The 18,402-nt window shown below is 39.1% G+C and overlaps 1 protein-coding gene across 1 annotated transcript; it reads right to left on the bottom strand.

The window, feature by feature from the left end:
* Positions 1-3,435: 3,435 nt before the first annotated feature.
* Positions 3,436-18,047, bottom strand: LOC139119316 (uncharacterized). Its single transcript, XM_070683073.1, has 4 exons — positions 17,877-18,047; positions 8,848-9,913; positions 8,393-8,623; positions 3,436-4,216 (listed from the first exon to the last, which is right to left on the bottom strand). Exons 2-4 carry the CDS (start codon positions 9,887-9,889, stop codon positions 3,927-3,929), a joined length of 1,563 nt encoding a protein of 520 aa, XP_070539174.1. The 5' UTR covers positions 9,890-9,913; positions 17,877-18,047; the 3' UTR covers positions 3,436-3,926.
* Between the last annotated feature and the right edge of the window lie 355 nt (positions 18,048-18,402).

The raw sequence follows: 18,402 nt of genomic DNA, 5'->3' as shown, positions 1-18,402 counted from the left end.
TATTGTGTTTGGGTGTATTGCCGTGCGCGGGCCATTGTCTACCTGGCGCGTCTGCCTGAATGGCTGCGTGACAATGCATGCGACCACTTAAACGATAATTCTTGATCTAACTCCACTCCCTGGCCGGGTTCTGAACAAACATGTAAACTTCTCTCCACTTGACAACTCATTTTGATGACTTGCCGCTGTGTTGCTTGGTGTAGAAGACGTGATAACTCGCAAGAGGTCACAGAGGGCGTGATCGTGTTTTTTTAACGGTACCAAACCATTCAATGCAAAACTGTTCACGTCAGAATAAGCAGAACGACTTTCGTCTGTCTTATGAAATGGTCCTTTAAGTTGTTATTTTACCTCGACATTCATGATCATAAGTCCTCTTTCCTCAAAGTGAATAAACTATATATCCTGATTTAATATACAGATTGCAAAAAATTTTGAAAGTTCACCCGGCGATCATCATAGCTCGAGCTCAGTTCACAAGAAATTTCAGTTAAGAAAGTATGAGCGAGAAATAAAAAAATACGAGCATTGCACTGAGTTAAGCATTCACTCAAACAAAGATATTAATCAGATTCCCATCATACTCAAAAGTGGTTTTTGAAGACTCCCTGCAGCTGGTCAACCACAACGAGCACAGGTACCCAGACATGCCTGTGTAACTATATATGAAAGAGTTAACCTGACTAGACAAGACCCGGTGTCTAATTGGGATAATATTTGGGAAACCTTTACATGGTTATTTTATAGATTATAGGCAACACCACACAGGCATTTTATAGTATATAAAACGTCAATCACTGTAAAGATTGAACTAAATTTATTCAATATTTTATCATAAAACATGCCAAATTCAGAATAACAACTCATGATTCCATTTATGTAACCTTAAAAAATCTGAAATGAAACAGCCTACTGCTGTGCGTACAGGGGGTCCATTTTTCGCCGTTTCGAAACGCTTCAAGGAAATTAGTTGACAGATATTTATAGACTAATTATGAAACACACATAATATACAAACAACGAAGATTAATGAGCTACAATTACATTACAATATACTTACTTGCCCAAAACATCAAAATCCCTGAATATACTCACAAACTCATGTAAATGTCGATATATCAATATCCGTATCTTATATTAAATATTTTTATTCAAAAATATACAGACTCGTCTTCTCAGAAATTTAATGACGATCTGGTATGCAATGTAAATATTTGGATGAAATGTTGATTTTTTTTCTTTCAAAATAGCCGCATTAAAGAAAATATTTGACATGTGACACTTCAGCAACCGGGACAGCACATGTTCTATTTAAAGGGAGGGGTCGTCGGAACTGCGCATGTGTGACTCTTTTGTTTACAAACAGCGTATTTCGTCAAGGTATCTAGTCAACACGGCAGCGACATAATGACAAACATGTTTTAACTTTCATCAATCGCTAACGTACCTTGGATACAGTGTTTGTATTGGTCGTATGGCTGCCATAGGACGAACTGAAATACAATAACAATGAGATGAAATAGATCGAAACATGAAGTGAACGTGTACAACTTACAGTGTGTGTCATACTTTACATTACGCTTTGAAGTGACGTTAATTGGACGGGGTCTTGTAAAAATGGAGGCTCCTCCTAGGGCCCTGTAATCAACTTTTGCAAACTTTTGCACCGCGAATCATCGAACATATGTAAAAGGAACCGCCCATTGACGTAAAATTCAAAAACACTGATATTTGGACGAATTCCTGAGAAGTCGCTTTGTATGAAATATCAAATTTGGCTTGAAATACCCGTCTTTGATATTTTAATTTCATTTAAAATCGGCATTAGATAGTCTGGTTCCCTGACCCATTTCCCCGGTAGAGGGCGTGGGTAAATATAGGGTCAGGTACCGGCTAATGTAAACATGGACGCTATTGGGTTAAAATAAAACAAGCTGTGATTGGATGGAAGTAACACGTAACTTTTTCTCATGTTTCTTGGGTTTCGCACTTTCAGGCTCACTTGACATCAACTTCTTGTTTGTACCACAAAGCCATGGAGGTAGAAAGAAAGAAAGACTTTTTACCTCCATGATTTAGCCAAAGTGATTTAGCACACCTCTTGATACTTTTAGAACATCGACATGATGCCTGGCATTTTTCACGAAATTCGGACACCATTCTATCCATCGAAATCAATCGTCGTTCACAGTTCCAACAAAGTTTGCTTCCAATTAGCTGTGATATCGCAGCAGTAGGCTACTTGTGGCGTGTATCGAACGTGCTCTGGTCATTGGGGTCACGCCACAGTCGCCGATGACCTCAATGACCCTAGCGCGTTTCATACACGCCACAAGTACTGCTGCGATATCACAGCTAGCCTTCAATCACCTCTATTTCCCCGTACTTCTGGATTAATCCTTTCAGTTTATGTTTCCCGTCTCGTGTGCCAATGTTTTTGGTTCGGATACCTGTGTTCGAACATAATTCTGATCCAGTCGAATTTTGACCGGCGTTTTCATGGTAGCAGCCATATTTGTTGTAGCATGTTCTGTCATGTGACTAACCTCCGCCATCTTGAACAAAATTCTGTTCAAGATGGCTACCCGGTACCTGACCCTATATTTCCCCACGCCCTCTACCGGGGAAATGGGTCAGGGAACCAGACTAGGCATTAGAAAGATGTGTCCATTGGTTGGAGGAGCCTTTGCTTGAGGGCGCTTCTTGCAGTCGGTCACTCAGATCAATCTTGTCACCAAGCGTCAGCAGAACTTGGTGGATCTCGAAACAGCGCCCTCAAGGATTTTAAAGTATGAGAAAACTGGTAATAACAAACTGTAATTAAAATATAGTTTCCCTTTTGATCAAACCCTATATTTACAGAAAAACAACAGTATTTTGATCCTTCATTGTGTTCAGTATGGTTGGTTCGAGTGACGTAAAGTTTGGTTCATTATCACATTTTAACATACAAAATTTTTGATCAAAAATACAGTGACGTCATCACAAGTTGTTTTGAAACGCGCCAGAAACGAGCAGTTACCAACATAATGAGAGCTGACCCAGTTATCGACAGGTACTTTCCCTGACTGTCCGTGTACATCATGTTTTTATTATTTACATTTTCGCCTTTTCATGTTTGTTGGAGTTGAATTCAAAAGGAAGACACGAGACAGCAAAATAATTTGGACAGACATTTCAGTCAAAATTCAAAATCTGTAATTTTAAACGTGTAATGCCAATAGTTGGAATAAAATCACTCTTATTGCGATTGTTCATACCAGGATTACTATAGATTAAATTCAATATATGGTCAAATTATACAGTATTAACACACGATTTCTGAAAGAATTTGCAACATTCATAAATAAACATTCACACACGATTATCTCTGAAGTAAATTTAAGATGATAAACTCACTACAGTCAAGTTCATTGACAATTTTGGCATCACATAACGAACGTGGACGGAGTCATGGTCCTCTTATATTATAATAACGTGAAGTATGCATTTCAGATTATTTCGAACACCGTGATTTGCTATAATGGGGAAAGGAGATTAAATATGGACATTTCTCAAGATTGTAAACGGAATCCGCTGGGTAGTTACCATACGTAGTATCTCTTTCTTTGGCCCACAGTATGTCCCGCATACTGCGATACTACTTAAACCGTATCAAGAACGTACATTTCAAATATTTTGGCAAATACTTGCTATATGTATATGTTTTGGCCGGTGGGTAATGAAATAAAAGTATGTATATTTTTTACATCTTAATATCTTAACATCAGCCGGCAGTCAAAATGCCATGGTACAAACAGTCAAACCAGTATAGAAAGGATATTACAGTCGTCGTTTAAAATTCGACTCAGTTCCTCATTTGACCTTGACCTAAGGTCTTGCTGCGTTCAAAGAGGCGATAATTTAGCGCAAATATTCGCTAGCACTCAATTCTCCTTCAGTGCTAGAAGTATTTGATTTGCTGTAGGCCTCTGGTCGATCTTCACCAAAGCTCTGATGATCGCCTCCACGGTGGCTTTGCGCATGCCCGCTATCTGCTTCCACTTGTGCAAGATGGCGATGACGACCTCGTGTTCGTCGTCCCTGTGTCTCTGTTGGATCCATTCGATCTGTGGCTGTCTCATGCCGAGCTCCCTGGCAAGCTTAGGGTACACCTGGGGACCGATGTTTTGGCTGATGACGTGTATCAGTTCGTCGTCCAGGGGTCTGACATAATCTGTATCGTGAGAGAAAACGTATGGATGTAGTCATTAAGGTTAATTCGCGTGAGCAAGCATTATTGAGAAAAAGTCTGGACAACTAATTGTGTAAGTGTCTGAGTTTCACTTTGTTGTCAGCCGTTTGAAAAGTTACCTTTTAAATACCACAGTACTAGTATTTCAAAATTTAGGTTGGAAATTCATGCCGGAAAATGCCGAGAGAGTTTGACCGGTTAAGAAGGGCTTGACTACGCAGTTTCTGCGTAGTGAAGCTTCATTACGTATTCATGGTGACCCCTGGCCAGCTGTCAATAACTTTGGGGGCTTTTGTCTTTTGGCCTGCTTTGCATATGCGTCGTTGGACACGACCTGCCAATCACCCAGGTAGTCAATTAAACTATTAATTGACTGTTTACCGACCCAATTAACACTATCCACAGTATCAGTCATATTTTAATCGCGTGGCCCGGGTGGGCACAACGTAGGAACGCGTGTATTTCTGTGTGTACGTTTCACTTGTGGTGTTGTTTGTACCATCGTGTGTCCTTGTTTCACCTACAGCATTACCTTCAAGGTGACAGGCTTACCATTAATGTTCAGTATCATTGCACCGAGTTCTGCCCACGGTGAAAACCACCTGTTTTGCCTACTAATTACTGCCCGTCGCTGCCCGTCCTGAATGTAGCCTATCTATAGCTACAGTAATCACATAAATCATTTATCAGTTTTGATATATACTCCTAAATTGTAAGTTTGATCAAAATCGAGACCACATTCAAGGGCTATGCAGACTGTCCATGTAAGCACACACAGTGACAAGAAGGCGGCAAACACCTACTCACCAAGCACATCGAATCGGCGAAAAGAAGCATAAAAAGCTAGGCTTATCGCCAAAACAAACGCGCCAAGCGCTAACAAAAGCCCATACCAAGCGGCCCTTTTCAGGGCCACCAAATACTCCAAAAAGGGAACAACCAAAAAATACGATAAGATGACATAGAACACACAAACACTTAAAAGAAATAACAAAAATCGTACACATAACAAACAACTGAAACACAACATTAAATACAAATAAACAATCACAGTAACGTAACAGAAAACATGGCCGTGGAAATAAATCAGCTATTTCAAAAGAAAAGCCGACAACAACATAAATTCAACAACAACTTATCATCGCTCAAACTATGAAACTCCGAAAAATAGTACTAGGCAAAAGCCTTAAAATTCATTCGGACACCAACAAAACCAAACAGAATAAAACCACCTCAGGATTTCAACAAATAAAGTCGTATAATGTGACTACGCTACATCGTGAGACACAAACAATCGCAACAACACCAATTCAAAGGAAAGTCAAATTGGACTCCACGAACAACAAAAAAACAAAAACTTGAAAGCTATCTGAAGCTTCTAAACTCGCACTTCTAGAGATACCCTTTCAAACAAGGAAACAAAACATGTCGCGTGCCAAAGAATCGCGATAAACCAGCTTGCAAACATTGGACAAATTTTGGGAAAATAATCCTTCGACAAGGGTCGGTTTTCGTTATTGTCAACACAAACGATTACGTACTCGAATGCGAAAGGCAATTACGTAACACTCAGTATTATACACAACAAGCCAGAACAAACAGTAAACAAAGTAATGAACTATTAACTAAAATGTACGAGAACAAGCACATCAACCAGGATACTTGTAAGTATCTTGATCCAATAAACATAAAATCCGTACCCCGCAGTGGTACTTATTACAAACCTACGCAAAAATCTAAAAGACACACCAGTCAAAACAAAATTACCGAAGTAAAGAAATATAGAACAAACAAACCGAACCACCAAACGGACTCACAACGTGACCAAAATTAATATACTTGCCTCGCTAATCGGAAAGCAAGACCACTAAAATGCATTAAAATAAATTTTCACAAACACAAACTAAGGAAAGAATCTACACTGCGACTGATGAGAAACCACACTCAGGTTTCGAAACGCAAGCGTCAAAGGGCGACTCTATCAACTTTTGTAACAACATAGGTCCGGCTGCGTCTCGCCATAAGCTTTCCCCACACAAACAAAACATTACCGTACACACTAATCCAAACTTCTCTACAAATATCCAAAGCGAAACAACATTCATTAACACAAACAATCGGATAAGAATGTAGGAACACATTTTCGAAACGAATCAAACACAAACTCGACACAAAACATTTAGGATAGTTAGGTGGGGAGCCTGTTTCACATTTTTTACATCTCGCTATACTGTCTATGATTCTAAAAATAAAGTCATCTGCCACTTTTTCTGTATACGCGGTTTGGCAAAACTCATCTCTTCAATCGAAAGTCGGGCGATTTCATGGTTCTTTGGGGCACTTAAGTGTACGTCGAGCTTAAGGAATGTAGTTACATTCGCGATGTTTTATTCGAAAATTATTTATTCCTTCAAGGGCAAATGCACATAATTTATGCTGTTGGAAATACTGGCCGCTCATAAACAAGACAATAAACTCAATATATGTGCATTTTTACTTATATTGTCAAAGTACCACCGACACCCACAAAAAACAAATGGTTCAGTCCAGGTATTTGCAACTCTGCCATCCGACTGGTCAACAGGAAATCAACCATAGGTGTCTTTTGGCACGCGTATACGCCAGTCACCTAGGCGACGGTAATCTGCACCACTTATCACCATCGGGAAGGTACTCCTCCCCATATACCACTGGTGATCCACCCTCAAGGCACTGCGTCATTCGACCAAGCATTGTTATTGTAATTTCCTGCATAAAATTAACAGCGAGGTCAACCGGTCAAACTCTCTCGGCATTTTCTCTCATGAAAATTCATTTTCATTTTTGTCAGATTGGTCATATCATGCCCTATTATAAATGACGCTCAAGGCTAAAGAGATCAGACCCGAACACCGGTGAGAGAAGACTGTAAAGTACATTACGTTTGACATCGCCACCAACAAATAGTCCCAGTCAATCAGTGCATTGTAGGTGCGATACATGTTACAATATATATATATATATATATATATATATATATATATATATATATATATATATATATATATATATATATATATATACACCATCGGAAACTAAAATCTGACACAAGCATGCATGCATACATCCTCACACATACATACATGCATAAATACATACATACATACATACGTACATAAATACGTCCTGTGCGCGATATAAACGGAGGGTAAACGCATACATACATACATACATACATACATACATACATACATACATACATACATACATACATACATACATACATACATACATACATACATACATACATACACACACACATACACACATGTACACATACATACATACATACATACATACATACATACATACATACATACATACATACATACATACATACATACATACATACATACATACATACATACATACATACATACATACATACATACATACATACATACATACATACATACATACATACATACATACATACATACATACATACATACATATGTTATGATATCAATCTGACGTTGGATAAGGGCTGTGGGTATTTCAAAATTCAAGCTAAATTCTAACTTCCACATACATAAGAAACCCCATGACGGTGATAAAAAATGCTGACGCCACAGCCCACACCAATTAAGTTTTCATAACATGTCTGGCGCAAACGTGCGGGTGTAAACAATAGGTTAAATTAAGAATAATAGGGACTGAAAATCTACGTTTTAGAGGATCGACGGAGGAGCATCGACGGAGGAGCATCGACGTAGGAGGAGAATCCTGACGACCTGAAGACCACGCAGAACAAGACAACTGCTGGACGCACCTCTCCTCCATGATTTAGACATCTTGCTTTCCGCTACCCCCGCACCATTTTGTTGATTAGGCAATTTTAGGCAGTAGTTTGTGTAAGTGCTCGAGTTAGCTTATTTTATTAAATTTTACACATTTCATTTTGCATCATAAATTCCCAGTGTTCGTGTCGGTCTATTAGGATGTCAGCACGATTCTGTAAAGGTACCTCCCAGCCCAGTCTTAGCCCAGCGAGTTAGCCCTACCAAGTGAGTGAAATTCCCCCATTATATTCCCCCGCTCCAAGAAGCTACACATGGGTTTGTTCATATATCCTTAATCCTCCAAATCAAACTAGCATGAAACAAATGACATAGTTACCTTTGAGGATCACATCGACTTTCAATAGTTCAATGTCAAGACCAGAGAACTTTTCATCGACGAATTTTGACAGCTGATCCACGTCTGATTTAATTTTGTCGATTCTCTTGTCTCGCTGCTGGAGGTCGTTCTGAATATCGTCACGTAAATTCTCAGTGGCGTTGGTTATTTTCTTCTCAAGTCGAGTCGTAACCTTGTCCAGCTCTTCGTCAAATTTGGATTGAAGTGCTTCTGAAAGTTTAAATCGCAATTCATTTTCAACAGAGTTGACAACATATTTGAAATTATAAAATAAAAAATGAAAAATCATACAATGCGCATTACCAGTTTGCGCTCTTGAAGTTGGGAAAAAATGATTTCTAGTCCCAGTGTCAAACTATTGTTCATCATGTGAGATCTGATCGAGAGATGTTAAAGACTGCCCTCAACGACCATTTTATCTTTCAATCACTCACCTGTTATTTCCTTCACGATGGGGCGTTTGTCTATTGGAGATACCTGGGTGCTCTCCGTATCACTGGATATGGTCACGTTTGAGTTGGTGATGGACACGTGAGACAGTGATGCCGGTCCGGTTTCATAGGCACTTGACGAACTGAACGACAGAGAACTCCGTCTGGATGAGAGGGGACCATCGTCATCATCAGAGACGGATCCTCGTCTGGGAGTTACACTTCCGATTGACGGGAGGTGAACTGCATGACTTGAATTCGATAAATGATTCACTGACTGACCTTTAATGCCAGCGTCTTGTGGTATTAACGTAGCATTACCGCTGGTGCCGTCGAAAGACCGTTGAGTTTTTGAAGTAATAATACTTGGGACACGTTGAAGGCGAGCTGAGCTTACTATACAGCCGGTGCGGGGGCGCTGTAAGCTAAGCGGTCCATCCGCTTTATGTGGCCAACCTGTTCGCATGATCCCGATGAGAGAAATAGCATGGTCTATCATGACAGGTACAACGCTGAAAACTCTACCAGTTTGCTTCAAGCTGTCTTTATCATTTGTGATTGTTTCAACCTCGTGATGCAGAGCATTTACTGCTGCATCACTTTCGATTAATTTTCGCCAATCTTCTAATTCAACGCAGAAATCTCGCACATGACGAGCTTTTTTGTTATCTTGGCTGGCCACTAATGTGGGCCGGCAGTTTTCTAGTTCGTCATAAATGTGTTTTAGTTCTTCCACTATCTGGAGGAAGTTAGCGATGAGGTAGGCACTTTCTGTATAATTCTTACCCATCATGGCGTCGTAACACTTCCGCACGACATCCAGTGACGTCACTTCCGCAAATGGGTAGTTGGCGTTGTGTAGAGATTTGCAAAGCGGATAGGCAAGTGTAATTGACGAGGAGAAGTGGACGTAGCTTGATTTGAAACCTTTCCAATTTTCGATCAGCCTGATCAATCTTTCATCGAGATATTCATAACATTCTTGGATTATTTGCTCCTGTATACTGGTTCCTTTCAATCGACGTCGCCTCGGTGCAGCAGCCATATTGGAAACAGTTCCTTACAAATTCTGTAAAAGATTGCAGAGGAACAAAGGTCATTTATACCAGAATTACTCTGATTTAGTGCTTCCATACAACCACACACACGGAAGAAACCACACGCCTACTGTCATATGTATACTGGTACAAGTCGTCTCAGCAAATAGCTGACAGTTAACCTAAAAACATGTATAAAAGGTAATCCATTCGCAAATAAGAATACTCTTGGCCGAATTTTTGACAGAAACGTGGTGTTAGTCAACTGGTACCGGAAGTCAGTATTACCGTTACCGACAAAATGTCGATATGTTTCCTTCCCGGCTCTTTCGCTCTCTACTACCCATACACGCTGAACACAGACGGACTGACAGACAGGCAGACACACAGACAGACACACAGACAGACAGACAGGAAGGCAACCCCATGAGATAATAAACAGACATAGAATTAGATAGATCGATAGATAAATTTGCACATCAACCCGAAATTCATTCGACACATGCAAAATACTGACTGACAGACAGAGGCAGACAGACAGCAAGACAGACCGAAAGACCGATAGACAGCCAAACATACAGTTCGAGTCGGAAAGACGAACCGATTATGAGATAAATACACAGGTATAAAGGTAGATCTATCGATAGATAAATTTGCACATACATCAAAAGGCATACGACACATGCAAATACTTAAGCCTGATAATAAGCGGAGATTCAATACATCTCCAGACGCACGCACAGAAAACGCAGTCGGCAGTACCAATAGCTTATAGGAATCAGCGGTTGTAAAATTGAGGTTTGATAAACGAGTAATTTTTACAGAGGTCCACTGTGATTTAGTCGATGATCAAACACTTCGAGACGTTCACAATGAAAATATCGGTGTACCTGTTAATAGCTTATCTTTCTCCAGATAAAACCGGATATGTGATATTTTGGTATCGAATGATTTTTTCTAGTGTTGCATTCCATAGTAAAGTTTTTGTATACTCTGAAAAACATCAGCAAACAGGAAACAAGTAACACAGCAACAGGCTGTGTTATTGGAATTTGTCATATCACGGAAGTTCTTTCAAGTTCCACAGGTCTGAGTTATGTTTATCACCATGAACCTCGAGGACAGATATTCGTACACGCAAACTTTTTTACAATACTTATTTTGGTCAACCACTTGTAAGGGCTCATTTTGAAGGTCATGGAATCAATAAAATTTTTAACCGAATTTTTTGTGAAAATCGAAAATTCTATTCCCCCGTAGAGTTAACACAGTGGCTGCGGCCATTTTGAATTTCAAGTATAATGGGTAAATTTTTTACGGTGACGCCTAATTTCTATTCTTGATTTCGAACTAGTGTTTAAGTTTGGGTAAAAGTGTAAGTCTTTCAAATTCGAGACTCGAACCACCTTAATTGGAAACAAGCTCCTGGAACTTATTTAAATTGGTGAACTTATCAAAATTTAGGACTGGGGCAAACATGACGATGCGATGGGCAAGTCCTTCGTCGTTGACGTTTACAATGACGAGTTAAAGAGGGTAACTTTACTACCCAAAAAGCGCGATTCAGTAATGTCTATTACATAACCAGTAGTATAAAATTGCTCGACGTAGACGCCTTTCTATCACCCCCTCCCCCGAAAAAATGGTTCTCAAGATAGTCTCACCGACCCTTAAAAACAAGTTACACACTGTAGAGAAAAGTGGGATATTTTTGTATGGCAAACGTAATATGTGTCCATGAAAACATATTCCATTTTAAAACTTAGCCGTCATATTCTATTTTCAGAGCTCGCTTTCCTTTGGACTTGTCAGCGTTTTAGATCCCCGGCTTACGAGTATAATCGCTGAGATACTTTTGTAATATCCGCCTTAGTCACGGTGTGATCGTACCTGTCTGCAATTTTATTAAACATCAACTTTAGTTTTATGATCTTATAAATGTGCCTTGTGTGCGTTAAATCATTCCATCCCGCCTCAACCAGTTAATATTAACAGTGTCTGAAGTCGCACTTTAAAATGCCAAGGTTAAAAAAGTTAAAGTGCCCATATTGATCAAATTCACTAACCAATCATGGCAGTTTTCCGATTGAAAACGTTTAGGTTTATGTAGGATATCAAATCGTAAAATGTCTTGTCGGTCGAACTGACCATAGGAAAAAGTTGCATCATAGTTATATAGAGAATAGCAAATGTCACCGGAGCGCCGACTCACACACTTTGTACCCCACAATGGTTAGCTGACTTCAGTGAACGCTCTTTCACCACACTTAAGGTAGTACAGACCTCATAATTGAAAGGTTCAAATGTTTGCTTATACTTTCATCACTGAAAATTTAAACCATTCCCTTTCGATATCAAGAGTAAAAATTAGGGTTTGCCGTTCAAAATTGGTACTTGACATACAAATTTCCTATAAAAATTACAATTTGGATACTCAAAATGGCCGACAGCCCTGTATTAATTCTAGTTTGAGAAAATTGAAAATTTCGATTTTGAAAACAAGATAGGACAATGGAAACTTTACTTACTCTACGAGCTCCAAAATAAGCCAAAACAAGCGGTAGAGAAGAAAAGATCGAGATCGGCGGCCATTGTGAAGTCGAATCGTTTTGACTCGCTGTGTGCTTTTATCTCGACGTGAAGAAGCTCAATTTTGAGAACTGATAAAGAAACAGAACTCTCTACTAAATGTAATTGCGAAAAAAGTGAAACATGTTACGTTATTTCGCCAAAGTTTTAAGAGCATCCATTTCGGGAATTTTTTTAGTTTTTAGATTTTTTTTTCCTTTTGGGCGGGGTTGCTTTGATTTTAATCGTTCAAGGCCAACGATTAGGCGATAACCTCATAACGTGTTTATATTTTGTAGACGCCTGTGTCAAAAAGACCTACACTCTGTACAAAGAAAATTTGAAAATAAACCAAGAGCTTGTCAACCAACTAAAATGACAACTCTAGAGAGAATATCTACGATTTCGCAGGATCAAATAGAAAGGTGTCGTTGCACGTAATTGTGCGTGCGTCTGACGATACCGCAGTGGCCTTCGCATATCCGTGCTGACGAGTGAATTTGAGCCCATTATGCGTGCCCGATGGTTTTACCACGTTTTCTCGGAAACGTGCGAAATTCGTGTAATTTTCACCGAAGATTATTTTCTTCGCGTTACGTTCTTAAACATCATACCACCCTTGAATATAATTGGCCGATTTTCATTGATACAGTTATCTATGAGGTTTGAAGACATTTTTGTGGATATATGAGACTACAAAATTTCGATCACGTCTGGCAATCGTAGTGAGAGTACTTCTGATACTGGTGCAAACTGTAAAATATTCGGATGTAAAAGCTGTTCGCTTATTTACTATGTAACTTTGCGAGGTTGTTGCCTAAATTCACGGACACCATAAAGAAACCGTAAAAAATATTATACGTAATTGTGTGTCGTTTGCCGCTACGAACGTCTGCGCCACACGTACATAACGTCAACTTGAGACACGTGTACCGATGGGCGGAAGGTAAACACGTAACTAAACCTCTCAAATATTTTACAATGCAGCCGCGTGGTGAACAAGGATCTTACATTCTTTGACGTGGATACCTCACCAGGAAATGTAAACAGTTACATAATCGTTAGACTATGATATGTGTGTCAACAGTATATGCGCGTCTATGGCAACCCGGTCGGTAGCAAGCCAGCGGTCACTGTAAAAGAGTTGATTGTTGAACACGCAGCTCTGCCTGGTTTTCTGTTTGTGTTCAGCTCGCTACCGTCACGGCCTACAGTATACAGAATATGCGTACTACTATTCGACCAAAAGGCCACTGCAAGCAGCGACTGCTTAATCCTTTGAGCGCCAAAGTGAATTTTTGTCGGCTTTTTAAAAATATACCCAAGTAAAATTTTTCAGATATTTGCCACAATTTTGATAAAAAGCTGTAGCCAATGAAACTTAGAGTCCATCGGGTCCAAAATTGTCCCAAAAAATAATAAAAATCTGAAAAAATGTTATAGTAATATTTTGGTGGGAAAATTACAGCACTCAAAGGTTTAAGGTGGAACGGGCCTCGGGGACACATATTCGCACTCTGATTTTTTTTCCATAATTTTTCTGATCTACCATTGGTGCGGGTTCGTTTAGAAACTCCAGGAGTAAATAAAGTTTTGACTATTGGATTTGTGGAAAATCGAAATCACTACTTTCTCCATGGAGTTAAAAGAGAAACTGCGCCGAATTTAAGGTAATTTGTTTCTCTAGTAACAAAATTTGTGATGTGGCCCTGATTCTTGATTTTGAGAGACAAAGGTTGAAAGCTTCTATAGGAAAGTTTGTTCTTCAAGTCTTTCCCTTTTGAGGTGCGCACTATCTTAAATTAAACATTCTTGAGCTCTGACACTGATGATAAGAAAGTCATAAATGTGAGAAGCACCTTGTGGAGGAATTTGAAATACAAAGGTCGGAAAACTCACCCCACCATATCCCTTTGGAGTCACGAATGTGTCAACTTTGTTCACACTGCGTAAGAATTTTCCATACCTGTGGTGTGAATCGTAGAAATCACTTGAAATCACATGTTTATTTGCAAATGACAACCATGTGCTAAACTCCAATATTAGATGAAAATCTGTTTTTATCATTGGGCTGCGCATTGATATATTTAAAATCACAGTTACGCGGTTTAGTAATTTTATCATCCTTACATCCGGAAGTTGTTAAGTTGAATATTGTTCCGGTTCACTTTCGGTCAGGTGATAACTATGCGGCCAGCTATGCCATCAACAAGTTAACATTGAATCCTAAGGAGGGCGCGACGTTTGATATACGGAGCATGTAATAATGCATGTTGAAATTGTCGTGAACATCGCAACTTTAAGGTAGTATGCGCCTCAAAAGTGAAAGATTTAAACTTTTGTTCAAACTTTCCTTACGGAATCTTTCAATCATTCTCTTTTATAATCAAGAATAAAAATTGGGGGTCAAAAAGCAAATTTTGGTACTAGAGAAACAAATAACCCAAGATTTACCGATATTTGAAAATCAAAATGGCTGCCAACTCTGTTTTAACTCTATGGATAAAAATAAAATTTTCGAATTTCGAAAAACTAAGCGGTTAAAAGTTTTCTCACACCAAGAGCTTTAAAATGAACCCTCACAAGTGGTATATCAGAAAAGAATGGTAAAACTTTAAGAGTCCAAATATCTGTCCCCGAGGCGCGTTCTACCTTAACAAAAATGTTTTTTGTGTCAGTTTAAAGTATCTACATTATGCTCGTTCTGAATTGTTTACCCTAATTTGATTAATAAGTTGATCGTGGAGCCCTCGAGAAGATATCAAGAAACTTGGCGAGCCCAATAACACAGGATTATGATAATGCGTTTTGTAAGCTATTCTCTGTTAAGTTAAACATTAAATTTAAACTTCCTCAAGGCCATTGAATTTTTGATACGGTTCAGATACAGTGTGTGTTACAGTTAACTGTGATTTACGTACAATATCTCGTACTTTTTAAGTTGTAGAAAGTCGAGAATGAATGTTATCATAGTGTCTATCGAAATTGGCAGCATCTGCAATATTGCTTCTAGGGGCCAGCAGCTGGTTGTATACTCATGTATGGCTGCTACGTCACTGGCTTTGGCGGAATACAAATGTATGCAATTATGATGTGGTGATGAGACAGATTTTCACGACCACTCAAAGTGTTCCTTGAAGATCCATTATTTGTAACTTTTTGATGTATTTTCCGGTATTTTTGATCTAAGTAAAGTTTCTTTTATCTACTCCCAAAACGGTGTCAAAGTTCCTGTAGTGTACAACTTCTGAATGCATCCTTTATATGTGTTATCACAGATTGTCTGTGATGTTATGTTTGATATTCTTTGCAGCAATTAACATTGTATATTGTACACGGCGCATTGTGTTTGCCAGGGTAATGCCTTCTATTCAGACATGTATTTCTGCAGAAGAATGAATATATGTACTTAGACTAGATTTTCAAGAATAAGATTTATGAAAACGTCGTCAAAAGTTACAACCATTTTCTCTTAAATGCAACTGTGAAAATCAGTAATCTAAACTGTTTTAAAGTCACATCGCATTGGTGCATCTGTCCGGGTGACTCGATATTAAAAACTCTGTGAAATGTTGGTAGAAGAAACTGACGCTTTTGCTGGATTGTGTAAATAAATGCATTGGAAGTTCAAATTCCAGGTTTTTTTTCTTTTTATAACGCAACAAAATCTAGCTTATATGTCTTCTTCTACAAACTTGTAGTCATCAAACATCAACTATATATGGGGTATTGAATTTGTGACGTCACACAGACCTGTCAATTATCAACCATGGATATTTAGCCATTTCCTCCATGCATAGATAAAATAGGCATCGATATTACATAGGTAAATGGCGTCGGCAAGTCTGTAAACATATCGAACATTTGATGGCGGGTAAAATGTTTGTTTACCCGTCTGTTGTCTAGCTCAGTTGGGTTTTTTGTCTAAATCATAGACAGTAGAGAAACTCTCTACTGTCTTCTACTATCTAGGTTTGAATCAATCTTAAAATAAAATCCGAAAGTGCCTTTTAATCAAAATTTAACCCTTAAAGGGGGTTAATATTAAAAATAAGGACTGATTTTAAAGAGTCAACAGCAGTAACTTTTAATAATATTTTCAAAACAATATCATTTCCGTCTTTTCCTCTAGAAAATATGTTTAAATACTGTTGAAAATACGATGCTTTGTGTACAATAAGCATCATTGTTGTTGACTAATAAATTTTCGAGTGACTTAAATTCAGTTGTCAAAAATAAAATTTATCAGGTAGCGTTGACATGTTGAACACTGGTTATATAGGATGAAAAAACTGTTATTCAATAATTAAGAAAAATACTTGCATACATCAATAGTAACTGCTGATGGAGCCTTAATAAATGTTTTTTTTTCCTTAATAAGATATTGTTTGGCCAACGCGCTCATAAGGCGATCGTTTTCCAAGCCTGGTGCAAGCTTTAAGCTACAATTCTGGCAGGGCGCTCCAAAACGTCCACAGAGTGTATTACGCTGTCGTCTACACAAATGGGATGCGGTCCACCAAAGCCACATGACATTTATAGATAAAAGGGATGCTCGGAAGTTTTTCAAATCAAACAAAAGAATCTTGAAGTTTGGTCAAAGTGTTTCGTTCTGGCGTTAAATGGATATTTTATCATTGATGGTAGTATTTTTATAAATATAAAAAATGACTCTTGTTTTGCCATGAATATGTGCGATAAATATCTATAGGCAAGCCTAATGACCCAGCTGCACACGATAATCTTTATCTGAACGTTTCTTAATATAAGGTGAGCTCCCTGTGCTTTAAGATTTGTGAATTTCATTGGTCTTTTCTGCGGTATCGCGACCTCACAGGTACACCATTGTACTGTACATACGTAAAGTATTTGACATGACGTCCCATAAACCGAGGAACGAACTGGAGCTAAACCCCTTGCACAACGAAGCGAAATATATTGTGAAAGTAAACTCCTATGCAAAAAAGAGAACACACGTCCATACTCCTATCTATCGACTTGGTCTGACTACCGAAATGCTTTGCAGAGGGTGTGACAACTACTAAACATACTTCCTGATGCAATTGCAGTGTCTTCGCAGGCGCAAACTCTGAAAGTAAAGTAGTTTAGAAGCCCGTACTGTCCGTGGACTATTTAGTTCTTTTCGTGTTCCATGTACGCTGATCATACTTTAACAAATGCAAATAAATGTCCCGCTTTGTCTTTCATTTCGCGATAGAATTTGATCAGCGTATAACTGTTCGGCGTTTGTTTGTTTTTCGTAGTGTCTTTGGCAGTTATTGTAGTAAGACGCGTGAACTGACAATAGATAACTTGATTGTATTGACACTCTTCAGATATATTGTGTGCGATAGGTTAAACAGGTAAGGAGCAGAAGGAAACTGGCGGTTGGTTTTCGCCCAGTCATGCATCGAAGTTGACACTCACCAGAACTGTAACGTAGTCCTCAGCCTAGGTGTCGTCGCTGGGTTGGCGATCACGTATTGGTAGCTCCCGGTCCCGGAGATTTTCGTTCACCGCCCGATCATGGCCACCATATCTGGCCACCGGTGAAGTTGAACACCTCGCTGGCGAGGATGACCCCTCGTGACAGACCAACGGACCAATCCCCGCTTCGGATATCCCGGGTATGAGAATACGTCACACCGCCCAAGGTTGACGGCGGTTCTTTCCCTTCGCAATCTATTTCGCTCTCTGCAGACCAGCTATTGTTATGGTAATTACTTGCTTCGTAGAGATTGATATTACGTCACCACTGACTGTTGCCATGACGATGATAAACAAAGCGTAGCACCTCCGTCGCCGGTCCAATCTGAGCAGAGTCGAAACAGTTTACAGTCGATTCTACTGATTCTAAACCTCTTCAATCATTTTGTGTCGCTGTCTTTGATTGGTTTCAAAAAGCAGGTTTGCTATCTTTTGGCGTGTCTCGGCTTAAAAGGTTGATTGCATT

Source organism: Ptychodera flava, chromosome 2, assembly GCF_041260155.1.
Source record: "Ptychodera flava strain L36383 chromosome 2, AS_Pfla_20210202, whole genome shotgun sequence".
Classification (NCBI taxonomy): Eukaryota; Metazoa; Hemichordata; class Enteropneusta; family Ptychoderidae; genus Ptychodera; species Ptychodera flava.
Note: the sequence above shows the minus strand (reverse complement) of the source record. Positions and strands in the feature narration are given on the sequence as shown.

Bases quoted from the DNA above. Each gene is read 5' to 3' on its own strand.
- LOC139119316 (XM_070683073.1), bottom strand. From the start codon at position 9,889: ATGGCTGCTGCACCGAGGCGACGTCGATTGAAAGGAACCAGTATACAG. The intron at 8,624-8,847 runs GTGAGTGATTGA...TTAAACTTTCAG, and splicing joins CATCGTGAAGGAAATAACAG to AAGCACTTCAATCCAAATTT. The intron at 4,217-8,392 runs GTAACTATGTCA...CTCACGATACAG, and splicing joins AGTCGATGTGATCCTCAAAG to ATTATGTCAGACCCCTGGAC.